At 41.9% G+C, this 23,689-nt stretch overlaps 1 protein-coding gene across 5 annotated transcripts in view; it reads left to right on the forward strand.

Annotated features, from left to right (window-relative positions):
- The window catches only part of DNAAF1 (dynein axonemal assembly factor 1), a 504,693-nt gene that overhangs the window by 473,238 nt on the left and 7,766 nt on the right, over positions 1-23,689 (forward strand). For all 5 annotated transcript variants that reach the window (XM_078669123.1, XM_078669125.1, XM_078669127.1 and 2 more), the window contains one exon: positions 10,486-10,554. In XM_078669123.1, the coding sequence (XP_078525249.1) occupies positions 10,486-10,554 (69 nt within the window). The remainder of the gene's footprint in view (positions 1-10,485; positions 10,555-23,689) is intronic.

Genomic DNA, 23,689 nt, shown 5'->3' on the forward strand with positions numbered 1-23,689 from the left:
GCAGCGTTGTTATTTGACTGCTGGTGTGATATATATATATATATATATATATATATATATATATATATATATATTACCTACTGGCGTTCGCCAGTAGGTATATATAGTTAGGATTTTTTCTCTATGGGATTTTTGAAAATTCTATGTCTAATAACTTTGGCGTTTGTGGACGGAATTGGCTGAAATTTTCAGGAAAATGGAACATTTTGTTTCTGAGCAGCCCCTGAAAATTTGAGGGGGGTTCGTCAAGGGGGGCCGAGAAAAAAGGGGGGTCCCAAAACGCGTTTTTCCCATGTTAATTTCCATAGGGCGGTTGGCCTCACTTTTAGCCCGAACGGCTGAATGGATTTGCATGAAACTTGGCAAAATTGTAGGGACTGTTAGCCCGATGTGCCTTTGCTAGGTCTCAATATATGTGCTCCAGTGGATTTTGATAAATTAACGTTAAAAAAAATATATATATCTGTAACAGCGCTCCGGGTAGCGCTCCGGTTCGCGTACTTGACGCGTAACGGAACTTCGCGAAGCGAAGCTGATTGGCTCTCCGGTCTCTGTCAACATTCTAAATAGTCCGGAGCGGCCGTCATCTTGTCTCTCGGTAGGATCGAGAGCCAAGAGGAGGCCAAAACAAAGGGGGAAATTACCATAAGGGGGCATAGTAGATCCTCCCTCACCCTCTAGGTTTGATGTGGAGGCATTAAAAGGGCCCCCGCGGGGCAAAAAAAAAAAGAAAAAAATCGTTTTTTTGCGTGGGGAGCGCCCGGTACGCTTTTGTGCAATGGGCGGTGGCAATCTAAATGATGAGGGGGGGGGGGGGCAGCGTTCAAAGCACATCAGCGTGCATAAACACGAAAATGTTTTGATCTACCACGTACTTGACTTATCTCTAGCTTTATTAATACAATAAACAATAATGAAAAATCGACATCAATAGGGTTGTCCGTATTCCCAGTCAGTACCCTTCCCCGCCCGCCATGTGCACAAAGACCGCATACATCCCCCATAACGTCAATGCTAAGTAACTAGAACGTCATAAGGAGTTGCAAGTCGCTCCCATACTGGCGCCATTTTGGTCAAGGCCAGGCAGGTCCAGAGTATAGTTCAATGTCTCCAATAAGTAGCGGCAGGACCAGAATCCCTTTCGGCAGTTCTGGCTTCGTCATTACGAGCACTAGAAAACAAGACATTCTGGGTAATACCACCCTTGACGCAGCACTTTATTCTACAAGATGGTGTCTTTCAAAAGCCAGGGGTATAGGAGTATGTAACAAGCGGTTCATTTAATTGAAAAAACTAAACGTGACAAACGGTTGCAGGATCAGTGAAGGTTGATTTTATAATTGATAGTATAACAGGATCAGTTACAATAAAATCGTTCATACGCACACCATGGGCGAGTATCATGGGTAACATTATTTCGAAGCTTTATTAATACAATAATCAATAATGAAAAATCGACATCAATAGGGTTGTCCGTATTCCCAGTCAGTACCCTTCCCCGCCCGCCATGTGCACAAAGACCGCATACATCCCCCATAACGTCAAGGCTAAGTAACTAGAACGTCATAAGGAGTTGCAAGTCGCTCCCATACTGGCGCCATTTTGGTCGAGGCCAGGCAGGTCCAGAGTATAGTTCAATGTCTCCAATAAGTAGCGGCAGGAGCAGAATCCCTTTTGGCAGTTCTGGCTTCGTCATTACGAGCACTAGAAAACAAGACATTCTGGGCAATACCACCCTTGACGCAGCCCTTTATTCTACAAGATGGTGTCTTTCAAAAGCCAGGGGTATAGGAGTATGTAACAATCGAGCCATTTAATTGAAAAAACTAAACGTGACAAACGGTTGCAGAATCAGTGAAGGTTGATTTTTTAATTGAAAGTATAACAGGATCAGTTACAATAAAATCGTCCATACGCACACCATGGGCGAGTATCATGGGTAACATTACTTTCGAAGCTTTATTAATACAATAATCAATAATGAAAAATCAACATCAATAGGGTTGTCCGTATTCCCAGTCAGTACCCTTCCCCGCCCGCCATGTGCACAAAGACCGCATACATCCCCCATAACGTCAAGGATAAGTAAATAGAACGTCATAAGGAGTTGCAAGTCGCTCCCATACTGGTGCCATTTTGGTCGAGGCCAGGCAGGTCCAGAGTATAGTTCAATGTCTCCAATAAGTAGCGGCAGGAGCAGAATCCCTTTCGGCAGTTCTGGCTTCGTCATTACGAGCACTAGAAAACAAGACATTCTGGGCAATACCACCCTTGACGCAGCCCTTTATGCTACAAGATGGTGTCTTCCATTCAGAAAATATTGTTGGCAGCATTTTGAAAGGAAAGATAAACGGCCGTTCTCCTAGTGAGTCTCACATTGTTACATTTATGAAGAATGTTGAAGAGTAGTATGTTGAAAATCTGAAGCCATCGTTCTACAAACTCTCAACCAGCCTTGGATGGAAAAATCCTGAAGAATGTACAAACTGAAAACCAGTTTTTGTCTGCATAGCATCAGCAGCAACACTTGAGTCAGCTTTGTGTGAAGCCGCCATCTTGATCCAATCAATACTGTCCACCTGCACACATTCAGGGACCAGGCCGCATTGCGAGGGCACCGCAAGACGTGTCTTCAGGTCAAACGGATTGTGGGACAAGGTCCAGAATGAAGAGTCACCAAAAGGCAAAAAGTTCCGCCGGACCCCGGGAGGCGGCCGCCTATGTCGGGGCCGATCTCAGGCCACACCAGGGCAACAAGACTTGGGGAGGGGGCAGGAGCCAAGCGCCCCCTCCCAGTCCGCGCCACCACACCGCCCCTTGGGGGCCTCCGTCAAGCGGTTCAGGGAGGCACCGCAGGCAGCGGTTCTTCAGATCAGTGGCTCTCACCGGCAAGGCTCCCCTCCGTCAGCAGCGATCGTTGGCGCTGTGGTTGCGGCCGGAGGCCCCGCCTAGTCAACCCTCCGGCCTCTCCATGTCGTAGGCCGCAAGAGTGGGCGCAACTCAGCTGGATGGCGGGTGAGACGCTGTAGCCGCAAGAGTAGGCGAAACTCAACCGGCCGAGTGAGGCACTGTGCCGCAAGAGCGAGCAGAACTCAGCTGGCCGAGCGAGGCACTGTGCCGCAAGAGTGGGCGGAACTCAGCTGGCCGAGTGAGGCACTGTGCCGCAAGAGCGGGCGGAACTCAGCTGGCCGAGCGAGGCACTGTACCGCAAGAGTGGGCGGAACTCAGCTGGTCGAGCGAGGCACTGTGCCGCAACAGTGGGCGGAACTCAGCTGGCCGAGCGAGGCACTGTGCCGCAAGAGCGGGCGTAACTCAGGTGGCCGAGCGAGGCACTGTAGGTCTTCCTCTCACAAAGATGAAAGTCAGAGTGAGGAAACAAGGAGGGGTTTTCATCATTTGGGACAAAAAAAATAGTTCTTAACCAATGAAAAGTGTCATTTTTAGGTCACATGACCTAGCCTTACATCATTAGGAAACCAAAAGTGAAATGAACCAATGAAAATTTTTATTAACAAGTCACATGACCTGTTAAGCTTACGTTACGCGCTCCGCGCCGCGCCCCGGATCGCTTCCGGGAAGCTGCGCTTCGCGCCTCGCTTCGCGCATCGGGTGCGCTAACGCGGCGCGTCATATGACGCATTACGCGACAACGCGATACTACAGTGTTTCTGGATATTTCAGACTGAAGCTGGCGTCAGCATGAGAGCACCCCGTGGCTACGTCGTGACCGTTCCGCGAGCAATCATGGCAGTCGCTCCCCACCGGAAGTCTGCGGGAGTTGGGGGCCCCGGTGACTCTTGTAGAATCTTCAAGGCTGAGGGGACGCTTTTGGGAATGGGGCCCATGCCCTAGCAGTCAAGCGTCCGAGTTCCAGGGTTGCCCAGAGCCATCCTTGCAGGCCAGGCCCAAGTCTGTGGAGCCGACCGCCATTTCGTGAGCTCCGTGGCAGCCGCCTGTCGCTGTACCGCAAGAGTGGGTGCAATTCAGCCGGATGGCGGGTGAGACGCTGTAATAGCAAGAGCAGGCGCAACTCAGCTGGCCGAGAGAGGCACTGTGCCGCAAGAGTGGGCGTAACTCAGCTGCCGAGTGAAGCGCTGGGGTGCAGCTGAGAAACCTCCACCTGGGGAGGTGGGGGAGGCTCGTTCGCGCCGCCTCTCCCTTCCGGTGCACCCCACGCCGTCTCGTGGCGCAGGTAGGCACTGTGCCGGAAGAGTGGGCGTAACTCAGATGCCGAGTTAAGCGCTGGGGTGCAGCTGAAAAACCTCCACCTGGGGAGGTGGGGGAGGCTCGTTCGCGCCGCCTCTTCCTTCCAGTGCACCCCACGCCGTCTCCTGGCGCAGGTATATGTGATGGTCGGACCAGGGCACCGCAGGACGTGTCTTCAGGTCAAACGGATTGTGCGACAAGGTCCAGAATGGAAGAGTCACCAAAAGACAAAAAGTTCCGCCGGACCCCGGGAGCCGGCCTCCTATGTCGGGGGCGATCTCAAGCCACAGCAGGGCAACAAGACTTGGGGAGGGGGCAGGAGCCAAGCGCCCCTTCCGAGTCCGCGCCACCACACCGCCCCTCGGGGGCCTCCGTCAAGCGGCTCAGGGAGGCACCGCAGGCAGCGGTTCTTCAGATCAGTGGTCTCACCGGCAAGGCTCCCCTCCGTCAGCAGCGATCGTTGGCGCTGTGGTTGCGGCCGGAGGCCCCGCATAGTCAACGCCCCGGCCTCTCCATCTCGTAGGCCGCAGAGTAGTCGGGGAGAAATCCCGGGAACGGCGGCATGTATTTGGATCGATGTTGCAGCAGGCTGCCATGTAAATAGTTATTTAATAAAACGTTTTACCCTGTTACTTTGCTGGTGTGTTGTATATATTTATAATATTTGCATAGGGTTTGTCGTTATTTTGGGCAGGGTGGGCGGCGGAGCCGAGCTGTCTTCCAGCCATCATGGCGTCGAGCTCGGTTCCTCTCACTAGTTTCACATTTCTCATGAGGGGTTGTTCCTAATGTTTCTATTTTAGCGAGGTCAAAAAGAGATCCCATTAGTGGCCTACTGATTTTGCTTGATTCCTTTTGTTTTTTTCTAACGATTTTTCACTATCTGCAAAGACTAAACAGAGTATTGCGACTATGTGCTTGTTTGTAAATAGAGAATGAACCAAAGAGAAGCAATTCCAAAACAGTAAATGCTTGGATAACAATCAATCAAATGGAGAGGGAAGCAGGCACGACGGATTACAACGGGGGCAAAGGCCTGCGTTACCTACCCTTCACTATCTGCAAAGAGAGAATACTCCTAAAAGAAAAGAGGGGAGGGGGGGGGGCAGCGTTCAAAGCACATCAGCGTGCATAAACACGAAAATGTTTTTACCTACCACGTACTTGACATTTTAAAGCTTTTGATATTTGCTAATAAAAAACCATTGAACTTCACTGAAAAAACCATAGGTTATAGACCATATATAGTTAGGAATTAGCATTTACAAAACCTTGAAAATTCACTGAAAAAACCATGGGTTATAGACCATATATAGTTAGGAATTAGCATTTACAAAACCTTATTTTACTCACACAAAACCATTGAAATTCCATATATAGTTAGTTGCACTAACTATATATCGCGCACCCGCAATCCACTGCTGATGATGTCACATATTACATCATTCATGACATGGTCAGTGACATCACTGATGACATCACTGATGACATCACTGATGACATCTCATTTGACATTACTGATCACATCACTGATGCCATCATTCATGTGATGATGCGATGAACCTCTTCAGACTCTAATATAACCTTAGATACACTCAGTGTAAACAGACACTCACAGACTGTCACTCATCCATGGAGTTACTCACACACCTAGTCAGTCTTGCAAAGAATCAATCACACCTCCATTTCCTCAACTATATAGTTATACACACCTTACTTATTGAAACATATACTAACACATATTTACTCTCTTATACAATCCCTGATACAAGTTCACAATGATCCATACAGCCACTCACACATTCACTGGCTCTTATGCACAGTTATTTATATATGTCAACTCTCACATGTACTGTGTTTTACATATGTACTTACTTTGACATGTAGCACTGAGATATCCATTCACTCACCAATACACTCATGCACACAGTCAACTGCCCATACAGCTGTTTCCACATGCACTTTTGAACCCATACATCTAGTGAATCAACTGCTCACACATCTATGCACAGTCATACACCTCCCAGCCACCCACACACACACTCAGTCTCCCATACAAATACTTGGGCAACCAATCAATAACCCATATAGTTAGTCATATAGCTAATGATCAACACATGCAGCAGATTACAGAACAACAGACACAATGATGCACAAATTAAAACAGTGTAGTCACTAATCCATGCACTTAGTGAGACACATTTAATCACTCACTCATACAGTCAGTCATGCACCTACTAAATCCTTCATCCAGACACTTATACATCCACTCATTCTTCAATATGTAAGACATATTTGAACTTTACAGAAACATACAGTCACTGGATGTTGTCATCAGTGATGTCATCAGTGATGTCATTTGAGATGTCATCAGTGATGTCATCAGTGATGTCACTGACCATGTCATGAATGATGTAATATGTGACATCATCAGCAGTGGATTGCGGGTGCGCGATATATAGTTAGTGCAACTAACTATATATGGAATTTCAATGGTTTTGTGTGAGTAAAATAAGGTTTTGTAAATGCTAATTCCTAACTATATATGGTCTATAACCCATGGTTTTTTCAGTGAATTTTCAAGGTTTTGTAAATGCTAATTCCTAACTATATATGGTCTATAACCTATGGTTTTTTCAGTGAATATATATATATATATATAGATAGATAGATAGATAGATAGCTAAATATATATATATATATATATATATATATATATATATATATATATATATATATATATATATATATATGTATATATATATATATATGTATATATATATGTATATATATATATTACCTACTGGCAGTCGCCAGTAGGTATATATAGTTAGGATTTTTTTGAATAGGGATTTCTGAAAATTCTATGTTGAATAACTTTGGCGTTGATGGACGGAATTGGCTGAAATTTTCAGGAAAATGGCACATTTTGTTTCTGAGCGTCCCCTAAAAGTTTGGGGGGGGTTTCGTCAAGCGGGGGCCGAGAAAAAAGGGGGGTCCCAAAACGTGTTTTTAACATTGAGTTTTCCATAGGGCGGTTGGACTCACTTTTAGCTCGAACGGCTGAATGGATTTCCACAAAACTTGGCAAAATTGTAGGGACTGGTAGCCCGATGTGCCTTTGCTAATGTCTCAAGATATATGCTCCAGTGGTTTTTACGAAAATTACCTTTGAAAAATATATATTGGGCTACATTGGGCTATATATATGTTAGAGCCCAAATGTAGCCCAATGTAGCCCAAAGATGGCCACCAGAGACAAAAAAAAAACAAATGTAGCCCAAATATCAGCCAAATGTAGCCCAACTATAGCCCAGTGACAGAATGTCCCAGAGTGTTCTAAAGAACAACTAGAGCGCTAACAGTCTTACTTATGACAAAAGTATGGCACACCTGAAGTCATCTTGATTGGAATAAAGTGTTAACACTTAAAACATTTAATTTGCAAAGGAACAAAATGAGGGGGTTCATTTTGCCATAGAAATTATGATTAGTGCTGAAGGAAAAAATATAGGGCACATTTTGAGTGACTTCTCAAATCCTCCTATATTTCATTAAAAAAATTCTGATATGCAGTCTCCCAAGATGGCCACCAGAGACAAAAGAGCCCAAATGTAGCACAAATATCAGCCAGATGTAGCCCAACTATAGCCCAATGACAGAATGTCCCAGAGTGTTCTAAAGAACAACTAGAAGGCTAACAGTCTTACTTATGACAAAAGTATGGCACACCTGAAGTCATTTTGATTGGAATAAAGTGGTAACACATAATACATTTAATTTGAAAAGGAACAAAATGAGGGGTTTCATGTTGCCATAGAAATGTTATATATATATATATATATTCACTGAAAAAACCATAGGTTATAGACCATATATAGTTAGGAATTAGCATTTACAAAACCTTGAAAATTCACTGAAAAAACCATGGGTTATACACCATATATAGTTAGGAATTAGCATTTACAAAACCTTATTTTACTCACACAAAACCATTGAAATTCGCATGTATAGTTAGTTGCACTAACTATATATCGCGCACCCGCAATCCACTGCTGATCATGTCACATATTACATCATTCATGACATGGTCAGTGACATCACTGATGACATCTCAAATGACATCACTGATGACATCACTGATGACATCTCAAATGATATCACTGATGACATCACTGATGACAACATCCAGTGACTGTATATTTCTGTAAAGTTTAAATATGTCTTACATATTGAAGAATGAGTGGATGTATAAGTGTCTGGATGAAGGATTTAGTAGGTGCATGACTGACTGTATGAGTGAGTGATTAAATGTGTCTCACTGAGTGCATGGGTTAGTGACTAAACTGTCTTAATTTGTGCATCATTATATCTGTTGTTCTGTAAACTGCTGCATGTGTTGATCAGTAGCTATATGAGTAACTATATGGGTTATTGATTGGTTGCCCAAGTATTTGTATGGGAGACTGAGTGTGTGTGTGGGTGGCTGGGAGGTGTATGACTCTGTGCATAGATGTGTGAGCAGTTGATTCACTAGATGTATGGGTTCAAAAGTGCATGTGGAAACAGCTGTATGGGCGGTTGACTGTGTGCATGAGTGTATTGGTGAGTGAATGGATATCTCAGTGCTACATGTCAAAGTAAGTACATATGTAAAACACAGTACATTTGAGAGTTGACATATATAAATAACTGTGCATAAGAGCCAGTGAATGTGTGAGTGGCTGTATGGATCATTGTGAACTTGTATCCGGGATTGTATAAGAGAGTAAATATGTGTTAGTATATGTTTGAATAAGTAAGGTGTGTATAACTGTATAGTTGAGAAAATGGAGGTGTGATTGATTCTTTGCATGACTGACTAGGTGTGTGTGTAACTCCATGGATGAGTGACAGTCTGTGAGTGTCTGTTTACACTGAGTGTATCTAAGGTTATATTAGAGTCTGAAGAGGTTCATCGTATTATCACATGAATGATGTCATCAGTGATGTGATCAGTAATGTCAAATGAGATGTCATCAGTGATGTCATTTGAGATGTCATCAGTGATGTCATCAGTGATGTCATTTGAGATGTCATCAGTGATGTCATCAGTGATGTCACTGACCATGTCATGAATGATGTAATATGTGACATGATCAGCAGTGGATTGAGGGTGCGCGATATATAGTTAGTGCAACTAACTATATATGCGAATTTCAATGGTTTTGTGTGAGTAAAATAAGGTTTTGTAAATGCTAATTCCTAACTATATATGGTGTATAACCTATGGTTTTTTCAGTGAATATATATATATATATATATATATATATATATATATATATATATATATATATATATATATATATAATTAAGAAATTATCAGATGTCACGAGAGTAGCATGTAGGGTGTTTTCTTCCTTGTTCTCCTTCTGCACCTTATGTTCCAACCTGTTTCCTGAATTACTTGTTGAAACGTAAACCATAAAAAAACAAAAGTAGATGAAGGTTTCAGCTGATTGGAAACATTTGGCTGTCAACTCGACTTTCCGTTCTACAATCAAAACTTGTTTTGCTGTGGCCATACTAATGCCAGAAAAGAGTGTAAATGTGAATTCAGTAAGGACATTGGTTATTTACCCGGTACCTCTTGTGTGGCTTCACAAGCCCTTCAGACTCGGGACTTGTTGCTCATAGTATCACGAGGATATCATGATTACTTAGTAGTTCTGCTTTTTATATTTGTGGTAAATTGTATTGATTTATTTGTGAGAATATATACAGTATGAATAAGGCTCTAGGATGTTAGAGTGCTTTACATACAAATCAGACGAGTTACACAGTAAAGCTTAGAAAAAAAACAGGAACAGAACAGCCTTTAAAGTGTCAGCTCTTTGGGTGAATGTCAGAGAAGAACAGAACCACCATTACATACATACATACAGGTAGAACATCAAAGACAGGTCAAATCTCCTTAAAAAAACACAGGTCAGACTTAAAAATTTAGTACAGTAAAGCATTTCTGACTGGAGAGATCATAGGCGGGAGGTCGAGGTAGATGGAGGGGGTCGGTATCTAACGAGATAATCTGAAGAGAGCATCAAATATGAGGGAAAATGGGTAGAAAAAGATCGAGGAGAACAAGTCAAGGTGAACGATTAAGTATACTAATCATCTACAAGTGATGGATTTGATAATTTAATAGTTTAGTAAAATGTAATAATCTGCTACCTCATATTTTATGCATGTGTGTACGCTTACTTACTACTTTAAATGAATATTCCTTTTTTAATGCTTTAGGATCTTCCAGACTTGGAAGACGTTGATGCGAGAGATTTCTTGGTAGCAGATGATGCAATACCAGCCAAGGTAAAACAAAATAGTCAGCCTGGTTATGCATTCTAATGTGCATGTTTGGTTATACTAAGATTTCCTGTAAGAGCTGTGGACTTTGGACATTTGTCTGCCGCTGCAGATTGTTGTCTTTTTGTTCAATATTTGATTCTGTATTGTCACTTATATCCAATATGACCACAGTTTTTTTCAATTTGGTGCAGATCTGTCCACAGGTTCAAACGTTATCAGCAAATCAAAAAATGAAATGTATTTTCTATGTAAAGTGCTGTTGAACCATAACTACATTTTTGCTGTGTAATATCTATCTATCTATCTATCTATCTATCTATCTATCTATCTATCTATCTATCTATCTATCTATCTATCTCCCTCACTCAATCTATCTATCTATCTATCTATCTATCTATCTATCTATCTATCTATCTATCTATCTATCTATCTATCTATCTATCTCACTCAATCTATCTATCTATCTATCTATCTATCTATCTATCTATCTATCTATCTATCTATCTATCTATCTATCTATCTATCTATCTATCGATCGCCCTCACTCAATCTATCTATCTATCTATCTATCTATCTATCTATCTATCTATCTATCTATCTATCTATCTATCTATCTATCTTTCTATCGCCCTCACTAAATCTATCTATCTATCTATCTATCTATCTATCTATTTATCTATCTATCGCCCTCAGTATATCTATCTATCTATCTATCTATCTATCTATCTATCTATCTATCTATCTATCTATCTATCTTGTAGTGTAGTTCCTATTATCCCAATAGGCTCTGCGCATTGGAATAATACCTCCAATAGTATAGACCTAGACCAGACGTTAACTAGGTCTTCTACTGTCGATATTAGACTTAAAGTTTTGGGTTTGCCAGCTAGCTCAGAGTTCACTAGAAACTTTCTCGAATAGGCAAGGAGGAGTTGAACCTCCCTGGATAGACAAGAAGGGATTTAGTTTCTGACAACCATAGAACATGACAACTTTGCTCTCCCCTAATCAAGAGTGTATCTCTAGAGTCGTGTGAAAACAAAAGACAACTTATTTTACTCAGTCAGTACGTGCATTCTTAGTTTCACCAGATTGTAGAGAAAAGGAAGAGACGGGCGTGTTCAATAAAAGATGTTATTTATTGATCAGTCTCTTTTCTCGTACAAGAGAAATGGATCGATATTATCGCAATACTTATGGTTAAGTAAAGTGCATACAATAAAAGCAGAATTATAAAATAATACTGTAAAAACATTGATATGGTTTCTAAGCCATACGTTATTTAAAATGAACAGAATAGATACATACATATAAACATTTGACTAATCGTACTCAACTGGTGCTGCTAACTACGCCTACCCCAGTGTACCTGACCTAAGCCTAATACGTGGGCGGGGATAGAAAGTAGCAGTTTAAGTTAAGTTTGTTTTGCCAAGTGACTGACTCAAGAATTCTCTGCAAGGGGTTATTCAGTTCCGTACCTTGAATCTAGGATGATTGAGGGATGGTATCTCTCATCTTTGGTCTCGATATTCCAGGCTGCCTGCAAGGGCTGCTCGGAAGCGCCGGAGCTGGATTTCTCGGCAGGAGAAAGGCAGCGTCTCGTTCTCAGCGCGTCAGGAAGGCGGGGCAGCGTCAGTGGGCTTCGCTCTCTGCTGAGCTTCGGCAAGTCTCGCTGCTCCGATCTCGTCACCACCGCGTGTCTTTGCTTAAGGCAATATCGGTAATATTTATACCTGTAAGGTGCCGAGATTGACGTAAGGATGGACATAGATACGTCAATAAGGATGTCATACGAGCTGGTCGTTAGCACATTCTTTTACTGAAGTTCTTTGAGAAATCAAAACAATGGCCGCAGGGATTTTCCCAGGTTGTCATAGGTTTGATTTGTTTTGAGAACTCCGTATGCCTTATCAGGGGCTGGAGGAATATTGCTTGCCTAATTAGATGGCAAGCGTTATGACCTAATCAGATAACGCGCTCCTGTGCCGTGGTCTGGCGTAATCAGATAACGGTTTCTGCATCATGGGATGGCTGCTAGTTAATTTGTTAACCAGAATAGGGTCAGGAATAGGGGGATCGATACAGAACCTATAGGAATACATCACACCCACTCCACGCTAACTATGGCCATATTTACGAATCTAGGCATAGTAAAACATACTGTAGAGTATCGTGTATACCTTACCACCCAAAATACACATAATGCATTTTGAAATTATGTAACATACGGGAAAAAAATAGTCATATGTACTATATGCACTCAAGCAGTAGAATAATGCTAAAATAATCACGCATATGTATACATTATTAGTAATTGAATATTAGAATTACACATGAAATGGCTCTTAATACAGAAGAAAAGTTCGAGACCACTTCATCACAGTTCAAAAATATTTATGAACATACCAGCGGGCAGCTAATGTCTATGAAGTTTCTAAAAATAGAAATTAGTTCTCTAAGAATAGTTCTTACTTTAAGCAGAAGAAAAGTGTCCCGTAAAATTTAAAAAAATATTTTGGGGCTGCTAAAAAAATTGCTGTCCGTGGACTGGAGGAAAAGTTGATCTTGCTACTTTATTATTAAAGTTGAAGGCCAAATTCAAGGTGTCGGGAACACCGTGTGCTAGCTTGTTCAAGAGTCATTATTTCTGCTCTGGTGAGAACATCATATCATTGAGACTGCTGAAAAAGCTGTCAACAGCTTCCTGTGAGAGTTCCACTAACTCGGAAAAGGATGTAAGCATGCATTCATGTGCATGATTGTCGCCATTGACGTTTTGAGTAGTATTGCTGACAGAAGGTTGTACCTGATCGATGCTGCTTTCATCTTGATCTTCACTACCCCTTAATCGTAGTGGTGAAGTTTCCACGAATGCCGTCATCAGGATTGGCAGCCGTTGAGGGCAGCACAATGCATGAGCCTTTACCGGACCCAACAATGTTTCTGCATCCATTTACGCATCCGATTGTAGCGTCAGACAGGTGTCCAACACGCATTCTTCTCCGCACAGCATGCACCATAGTACAGGTAAAACACATCTTTGCCATATCGGCCGAAATGAAAGAAACCAAGTCATGTTCAGGTCTCTAAGCCGGGTTAGTCCCAGGATTTTTTATATCCGGTCCCGGTATCCAATGGCTCGGATTGTTTCTTCCCTTGTCGCGGGTGTTTTGTCTGTGACATGGTTTGCCATAACGAAATATAAGGACTAAGAATAGGATTCCTGCAATTAGTCCCAAAATGAGGGGAACTCCTCCAAAAATCGAATGCACGAAGTCTGGAAAAATACCCCGTATGGCTTTGAATGGTGTTAATGCCATCGAAAATACTGTCTTAAATACATTTGAGACTCCACTGGTATCAGAAATATTTAAGATTTCATTCAGGATTTCTGCGAAATGTATGGGGGAATTAGCTGATAATAATGAGTGAATCTCTGCAGTCGTCCTTGCGACTAGGAGATCATACGTTTCTTTTGATGACGTGAGCCTGGTCGGCGTCTGAAGAAACACTGTTTTCTTTCTGCTTAAAGTATCAACTCGAATAGAAGTAATTTTCAAGTTAGGCCATGCCCTTGCCTCCCTGTCTGGAAAGGAGCTGGGGAACAATAAGCGTCCACAGCACATGACCTTCGCAGTCGTACTAACGAGATAAGGAACCCCGGGCAGTAGACTACAACATCTGCGATCCACAATTAGAATGTAACTCCCGTTATAGAGTCTTTTAAAGAATGGTTCTATCTCTGTTGCAGGTGTGCCTAGCTGGTGACATGAAAGGTTATTTGAATTCCCTTCACAGGCTCCATGCAAATTAATTCCATTACACAGAAGTGTACCGCTTAGTGACCTCGCACAATTATTGCCACTAAGAAACACTTTCTGTCCTTTATTACTGACACATGCATGTGAATAGGGCAAGTTCCATGGTGTCTTAATGTACCCTTTACCCAATTTTTCGTACATGCCAGCCTGTATATATTTTTGGCAGTATTGAAACCTGAAAGTAGATATCGGAATATTAATTATCCCATGTATTATCCATTCAATGACAGGTCGTTCTGACATTGTCAATGGTAATCTCTCGAGTTTCTCAATGCTCAGGATTGTATAATCAGCACCCTTTTGTGCCATACTGATTTGTTTATCAGTAAGGTTAAAGATATTGAATAGTGACGTTGTGTTGATTAAACGCCAAGGCACATAGCCTGAACGCAGATTTTGTAACGTCCAGCCAAGCTGTACAATAGAACGCAATTGAGACTGACCGTGTTGTAACAACAGTAAGTCTTGCGATATTATGTCGATTGCTGATGACACAATGCTGTCCAATGAAAAGATTCTGGAGGACAGAGTCATTAACCCATTGTCCACTACAGAAAGCGATTTTTCCAAATTAATACGGTCAATTTCCCGTATACTTTCTGCTGTCTCAATTTGAGTTATCTTCCAGGCCTCGTTGTAAGCTGCATATATAGAGGCTGCTATGAAGCGTTTTTGACGCTGTTTGCGCGGTCCCATAATGAAATCACGCAAGTCAGCACCATCAGTAAGTAAAGTTAGGTGTTGCTTAATCTCTGTCAGTGTGGAAGTTTGTAGCCATTGAAGGCAGAGTTTGCCCACACTGTAGGTGGTGATTATCCCTGGGTGTTGTCTTTGGGAATATCTAGGGTCTGGCCTGGTCAATGTGAACCCCTGTGTTTTGTTCAGGAATCTGTCTTGACAGTTATTAGTATCTGTGGGCCAGATCAACCATTGTTTCCAATCAGGATTTGTTCTGTTTTGGTTTAATACAAAGTTTACGTCTATCTCTTCATCTGCAGAGTTATTGCTGTTCATTGTTGGTTTTGGAATAGACGGTTTATTTAAGTCTTTGATTTTGGCTAATCCAAGACAGGTAGTTTGTTGAATAGTTTCATTCAAGAATATAATTTGTTCTGGGATCATGCAGGCTCTAAACAATGATTCTATACCTTGTACATGCCATTCTTTTGTACCCCAAACACTTTTTACTTCAACATTTTTGTCCCAATAATCAAAACCAAATGTATTCATTTGTTCAAAAAATGAGTCCGAATATATCAATTTCGTGTTTGTAAGCATGGTTTTTGTTCCTGTCCTATTTGACAATTTGAAATAAAATGTTTCAGCATTACTTGTGTTGAACCCTGAAAAGTATGAATATTTGTCATAAAAGGTTCTTGAGCTTCCTTTTGGAGGGGTTGCACAATGTTCCCATTGATTATAATTTAAAACATTTCTAGGTTGTGCTGATTTATGTAAAAAATGGTTACCATAGTGGTTGTAGCTGTACATACTGTCATAATTAGATGACCCCTGCAAATAATCATGTTTGGTAAATTTAGCAGACATCACTAGGTCAGACATCATGTCATTAATACTTTCAAAGTCCCAATCATCAGCAAATGAGTTTGGTTTTACAAAGTCACTCAACGAGATCTTGATTTGGTGTGGATATTTGAGGATTTCAACCGGACCATAGATTTCATAGTCAGTATTGTCCCATGCTACCCCACCCGGTATAGGATTGGCTGTGAAGTTGACTGAAGAAAGTTCTCTTTTCTCGATGTGTGAAGACGTGTGTGGCTTGAGGATCAAGTTGATTTTCTGGCTTGCTGTGTCCATTTTTGCATATTTTCCCTCAATGAAGCGTCCCAAACATAGTATCATGATGAGCCAAAGTATCAGGATAAATACACCAAAGGACACCCAAAATTCAATCCATGGAGAAATCAGATAGGTTTCTTTCAGCTGTTTCAAAAGTTCCTTAGCTTTGTCTTTAAAAGTTTTTGTTGATGGCTGTGTCTTTCATTCACTTAGATCTTCAGAAGAATCATCAAAGTTGATGAAGTAGCCGGATGCCGTTCTGTCTATTGTTCCAATTGCTTCAGGATTACTGTTTCTTGCAGCTTCAGCATATTCATTTGTTACTTCATTGTAGGTTGGTGTGTCTCTACTAAATGTTTTTATTTGGGTTTTCAGAGGTGTGAGTTCCATTGCATTGTTGCATATTCCTTGTTGTTGTTCTGTAGGCGTTTCGAATGTGATTAGCCTTTTAGTTAGCACCTCTGTACTTGTAGCAAACCTCGGTGTTCTACTACTTATCGGGAGTCCACTTGGCCTACTGTTTGTTATCGGCCACATGATTGTGGTTTTACCAGGTCGATGGATACAACTCGGTTCTCCTTTTTACCAGCAAGTGGCGGTAGTACAACTGATCTCGTCCCGTTGATGGACAAGACAGGAACTGCTTTTCTGTAAGAAGGCCCAAATTCCTTCTTTACCGCGATCTTTTCTCTGACTAGATCCCCGATTTTTGGAATCCAGACAGGTCTTGCTGGGACAGGTGGTGGTTCTTCAGTGGTTGTTGGCTGCTGTTTCAACTTTATGTTGCTCAGGTCTTTTCTTGTTTCGTTTAAGTCCTGTAAAATAGCCAAACGATCTTTGATATCAAAGCTTTTTTCTTTCACCACTGAAGTCTGACTGTCAAGATCTAAGACTAGCATCCTAGTCCCAAACAGTAATTCGTACGGACTGAATCCCCTCAGAGAATTTCTTGGCAAGTTGTTTAGACTACGTTGGACACTTATTAGATGTTTGACCCACCCAGCTCCCGAACCTAATACCTTTGCTGTTATAGATTGCTTTATGCCTTGGTTTTTTCTTTACACCATCCCGTATCCCTCAGGAAGGAAGTGAGAAGAATCCCGCTTCGCTATGCTCATTTGGCCGTGCTTTCCCACAAGCTTGAGGGCTAAAGTGAAAACATTGGTCAAACGTAGCATGCTCCTAGCGTATATGCCATTTAGACTCGCAAATCTTTGTATAACAGTCCCGACGTCAGCCGAGTGCTGGGGTCTACATTTATAAGTGGAAACTAGTCTTTATTTGTTAATGGGACGCATTATTTACACTTGTTTCACTGATTATTGTTTAGCCCTTATTGAGTGAAACGCCATGGTATTACCCCGTTCCTCTCGCCGCTGCGATCTCTGTTGCAGCCCGGGCATTTTTTTACAAAAATGTGATGATGCAGGCTCATGCCTGGCCACCAGTACACTGATTGTATTTCTTCCAGAGAATCTTTTAGTTTGAGGTGTCTGAGACCCTCGCCCATATGTGCGTCTGCTATTAACAAAGTTCTCCTGTCCTTGTTTGGAATTACTCTATCCCCCACTCCAGGGATTCGAGCAAAAGGAACGGAGTTCGCATCGATTATGTATGTATATTCGAGTGGGTAACTGATCGGTAACGCTGAGCAGTCGCCTTTTGATGACGTTTTCACCGCCAGCATTGTTTCACCGTCAATGTATTTTACTGCACGCTTTTTCCTAGCTACGGAAGCCGATTTAGTTGCTACCGCTGTGGCTTTCTCAGCCAATGAATTCCCTGCAACGTGAACGCCATCACGCTGATGACTCAGTGAGTGTATCACGTGAGTCTTTGGTAGTTCTTTTTTTAACAGAACTATTTGTTCCCAAAGCAGTTTTTGCTTTATTGTTGCACCTGTGTCATCTTTGTAACCATTTTGAATCCATTTCTGTAAATCGCTGTTATATGATTTGACGCAGTAATACGAATCGGACACTATGAGTGTCGGGAATTCTTGATCTGCATTATCTAGCGCCATTTTCAATGCTATTATTTCAGTCTGTTGTTCTGAATTAGTTTCTACTGAGTGTGTTTTTGTTAATAGAGGTCTTAGTATACCTCCGCGCCACACTTCTTTTGTAATCTCACATGTGGGGTTGTATGCTTGTTCTCCCCAAACGGATGGTTGAGCATGTCCGTCTGTATAGATTACACAAGCGTACTGTCGTAATGGCAGAATGTCGATTGGCAGAGGGAATATTCTTTCATATTCTAGATATTTTAGTTCCTCTAGTTCTGGATCAAAGTAGTATTTTACTTTGTCCATTGTAATGGAATTCACCCATTGTATCCATTCCGGATTCAATGCTGTTGTTGGTAAATTACACGGGGTTGTTAATGCCTCAAAGGCTGATTCTGCTGTTCTGACTGTGATGTGTCTACCGTCAGCTTTATCTTTTTCTCTAGCTATTGCGGTTTGAACTGCATGAACAATGTTTTCTTTAATGCTGAATTTCTTTTCAGCTTTAGTGTACAAGTGTGATTTGAATGCAATTGGTACCTTTTCTCCCTCATTAGAGGTCAGGTATGTGAATCCGCATCTTCCTGGGATGACTCGAATCACAAGGTTGCGTGTGTTATCACGTGTTTCTAGTTTTGTTTTAATTAACATATCTGTTTGTAAGGATCTCAGAATTTCTGTGTGTATTTGAGTCCAATTGGTTTTTTTTAAATCTGGTTTTATTAGATCATAAAGGGGTTTGACCCTTTCTGCGTAATTTGCAATGTATTTTCTTCCGAAATTTAGGAAGCCTAGAATTGACTGTAGGTTTTTTAGTGTTCTAGGTGCTTGGAGTACGGCACATTTCTCTAGGAAATTGTCAGCCAGGCTTTTGCCTTCACTTGATAATTCATATCCTAAGAACAGGACTGTTAGATGGGCAATTCTAGATTTTTTAAAGTTGAATTTGTAACCCTCTGCCGCGAACCCAAGTATTATGGTGTTCACTCTCTTCAAGTGAGTATCCAAGTCGTCGTCTGTTAGGTATATGTCGTCGACATACGATAATGCTTCATCATCATATGTTTGTAGTAACTCTGTTACTCTCGCTGAGAATAATCCTGGGCTGTTCTTGTACCCCTGGGGTAACGGACAGAATTCTTTTTGAGCGCCATTTATTGAGAACGCTGACAAGTATCTGCTCTCTGGTGCTATATTTTGACAAAAGAATCCATTAGAGATGTCTAATGTTGTTTTATATTTTTTGCGCACTATGTTATTCATTAGTGCAGCACTATGCGAGTTTTGTACTGCAAAAGTTTTGCAACATGAGTTAAGGTGTCTGTAATCCAAAACTAGACGATATGAATTGTCTGGTTTGGAGACAGGAAACAAAGGGTTGTTCATTTGTGAGGTGCAAGTTTCAATCACCCCCTGGTATTCTAGTTGATCTAGAATTTCTTTTACCTGTTTTTTAGCTTCTTGCTTGATTGGATACTGCCTTTGTGCAGTAGGTTGTGATTTTAACTGGATTTTGTGAGGAGGAGACTCCTCATCCCATCCTACATGATTTTTATATAAAGCAGGAGCTTGAGCTACTGCCCACTTTCTTGCAAGTGTATATTTTTTATGAATTGGAATATGATTTGAGAAGGCAGGCATAATTATTTCTTCGCCATGTGGGCACTCCCTGACGAACTCTGGTGGCCAATCTTTTTCAGCTAGAAGGATGTCATAGCCCTTGGAGAGATTATCCCAAAAAAGGCCCCTTATTTTCCTAGTCTTATCCCCTTCTATACGTAAAGTTATTTCATATATTTTGTGAGGTTTGCTAACTCTGGTGTCTGCAGTTTCCACCTGAATGTATTCATTCGTGTCCACTGTCTCCAGATGATTCATAAGGACTTTGCGTGCTATGCTCACTTCTGCTGCGCTGTCTAGCATTGTCTGAGCCCACTCTCCGTTTTTCAGCTGTGTCCTCAGTATTCTCGGCATTGTTGAATACTTTAATACTGGCTACCTTCTTTTTTGGAAACTGTAATTTTTTATTTGGATGAGCAGGTTCCTTTCCGATTTCTGCGAGGAAGTCTGAAAAGATTGAGAGGGACGTGTATCAAAATCTTGATATCTATCCGGTTTCTTTATGTTATCCCTATTTCTAAGGTTGTATTTTTTCACAGAGGGCTCCCTTTGGGGAGACTTGGGTCCTTGGTCCGGAGATCTTTCTCTCCGCCGAGGAGACCTTCCTCTGGACTGGAATCTCTTTTCTTTTGGATTGGATTGTTTGTTTCCATCCCAGTTCTTCTTTTGACTGTTTAGATTATTTTTAATAAATATTTTTTCAGGACTTTCAATTAGTTGGGGCTTCACTGGTATTCCACCCAAACTATCTCTACCTAGTTCTTCATAGGATTTTTCTATAATTCTGGCAATTTCAGCTGGTTGGTCTGCTATATCTGTCTCTTTTAACCTCTGGCGGATCGCCACATTCGCTGCTTCTCCTTTTATGTTGGCTAGTAATATTGCCGAGACCTGCTTGAAGTCTTTTAGTAATTTCATACCGAGAGTTAAAGCGGGTTCTGGACCGTATTCGTCTTGAATTTGTTTTAGCACATCTGGTATTACCGACATGGATGGTACACCATGTGTTTTTGTGTAAATGGAAGCAAAGACTGTACCCCAAGTGTCACAGTCCTCCACGTGTGGTGCGATTCCCATTGGAAGACAGATAGTCAGAATCCTGTGTTTATCCACAGGGGTGGTGTCTGGAAACACCGCCTCTATTTGGGTGATTTTTTGTGCTAACCAGAATGGTATTTGTTCCCGTTTAGCTGGTACTTTACCTAGGCAGGACTGTATGTTCTGTGGTGTAATTTTATTTGTGTTCCCCTGATGAGGGGTCAGCTGTGGATTTTTAATTGCTGGTTGGATGGTTGAAGTCCGCATTACATATTGGACTAGTTGTCTATATATTTTAATTAATTGTTTTAGTTGTACTAAAACATCTGCTGCAGACATTCTTTCGATGTCTGGATGTGGTGTGTATCCGGCTAGGACCGGCCACGTTGCTCCTGGTCTACCTAGTGGACCTAGCCTGGTGATGTGTTTGTTGTGTTTTAGGGCGCCATTAAACAAGAGCAGGTGCTCTTGGAATTTAGGTGGTACTTCTACTTCCTCGAAAGGAGTGTACTCATTAGGAGGTTCCTCTATTTTATAATAGTGGAACTCCTTCGTTACAGCATTTGCTGCTGGAAAGTTTATCCATGAATAGAATACCTCTGTCTGCCGATATTCGTGTGCCTCAATTACGAATATGACTGTACCACCTCTTGGTGTCAGTCCATTTTCTATAAGTTTTAACGTTATAGATCTTCTTATGTTGACCGGGAGGAGTTTTATATCCGGGTCCGCTTCTTGCATAGTATTATCAGCTTCTATTAGTTCAGCTGCTACTCTAGCTCTCTCTCTTTCATCATCACTTTCTGGCATTTTACTGTCAGGAAGGTTATTCTGTTTGTTTGCAGATCAGGTTTCTTGTGGAAACAAAGATTAGATGCACAATATTTTGGAACAGTGTATCCTTCAACGTTGATTGAACCAAGAACCATACATAGGAGTTCCCTCCTGCGAGGTTTGGCGGATTTTACCTCTCACCCACTCCAGACGTCTTTAGAGTATTATGGGAAAAAGGGGTCTGAGTGAAAGAGCACGACTGAGTTACTCTAAAGTCTTGCGTTAGTTTTATCGCCTATCCAAACACGTTGGGCGCCATGTAGTGTAGTTCCTATTATCCCAATAGGCTCTGCGCATTGGAATAATACCTCCAATAGTATAGACCTAGACCAGACGTTAACTAGGTCTTCTACTGTCGATATTAGACTTAAAGTTTTGGGTATGCCAGCTAGCTCAGAGTTCACTAGAAACTTTCTCGAATAGGCAAGGAGGAGTTGAACCTCCCTGGATAGACAAGAAGGGATTTAGTTTCTGACAACCATAGAACATGACAACTTTGCTCTCCCCTAATCAAGAGTGTATCTCTAGAGTCGTGTGAAAACAAAAGACAACTTATTTTACTCAGTCAGTCAGTACGTGCATTCTTAGTTTCACCAGATTATAGAGAAAAGGAAGAGACGGGCGTGTTCAATAAAAGATGTTATTTATTGATCAGTCTCTTTTCTCGTACAAGAGAAATGGATCGATATTATCGCAATACTTATGGTTAAGTAAAGTGCATACAATAAAAGCAGAATTATAAAATAATACTGTAAAAACATTGATATGGTTTCTAAGCCATACGTTATTTAAAATGGACAGAATAGATACATACATATAAACATTTGACTAATCGTACTCAACTGGTGCTTCTAACTACGCCTACCCCAGTGTACCTGACGTAAGCCTAATACGTGGGCGGGGATAGAAAGTAGCAGTTTAAGTTAAGTTTGTTTTGCCAAGTGACTGACTCAAGAATTCTCTCCAAGGGGTTATTCAGTTCCGTACCTTGAATCTAGGATGATTGAGGGATGGTATCTCTCATCTTTGGTCTCGATATTCCAGGCTGCCTGCAAGGGCTGCTCGGAAGCGCCGGAGCTGGATTTCTCGGCAGGAGAAAGGCAGCGTCTCGTTCTCAGCGCGTCAGGAAGGCGGGGCAGCGTCAGTGGGCTTCGCTCTCTGCTGAGCTTCGGCAAGTCTCGCTGCTCCGATCTCGTCACCACCGCGTGTCTTTGCTTAAGGCAATATCGGTAATATTTATACCTGTAAGGTGCCGAGATTGACGTAAGGATGGACATAGATACGTCAATAAGGATGTCATACGAGCTGGTCGTTAGCACATTCTTTTACTGAAGTTCTTTGAGAAATCAAAACAATGGCCGCAGGGATTTTCCCAGGTTGTCATAGGTTTGATTTGTTTTGAGAACTCCGTATGCCTTATCAGGGGCTGGAGGAATATTGCTTGCCTAATTAGATGGCAAGCGTTATGACCTAATCAGATAACGCGCTCCTGTGCCGTGGTCTGGCGTAATCAGATAACGGTTTCTGCATCATGGGATGGCTGCTAGTTAATTTGTTAACCAGAATAGGGTCAGGAATAGGGGGATCGATACAGAACCTATAGGAATACATCACAATCTATCTATCTGTCTGTCTGTCTGTCTGTCTGTCTGTCTGTCTGTCTGTCTGTCTGTCTGTCTGTCTGTCTGTCTGTCTGTCCGTCTGTCTGTCTGTCTGTCTATCATTTTCCATATTAACTCACATCACTTAAGCACAGCAAAGAAAGCTCTTACCTCAGAACCCCTTTCTCCTTCATTGCAGGACCTGGCTGCAAACCAGTGTCAATAGTGTTGTAGTAACCTTAGATACATGGGGGGTGCAGTCAGTCCAATAGACTGTGAGCTTCATTGCCATTAAGCATCTTAGGTGATGTCATTAGTAATATCAATGGTGATGTGATATCAAGAGGCACCAGGAAGGTCCGCAATGATTTCAGTTGTGACGTCATCTGTGATATCATGTCTTAGGTCATGAG

The sequence above is a fragment of the Lissotriton helveticus genome, chromosome 12, assembly GCF_964261635.1.
Source record: "Lissotriton helveticus chromosome 12, aLisHel1.1, whole genome shotgun sequence".
Classification (NCBI taxonomy): Eukaryota; Metazoa; Chordata; class Amphibia; order Caudata; family Salamandridae; genus Lissotriton; species Lissotriton helveticus.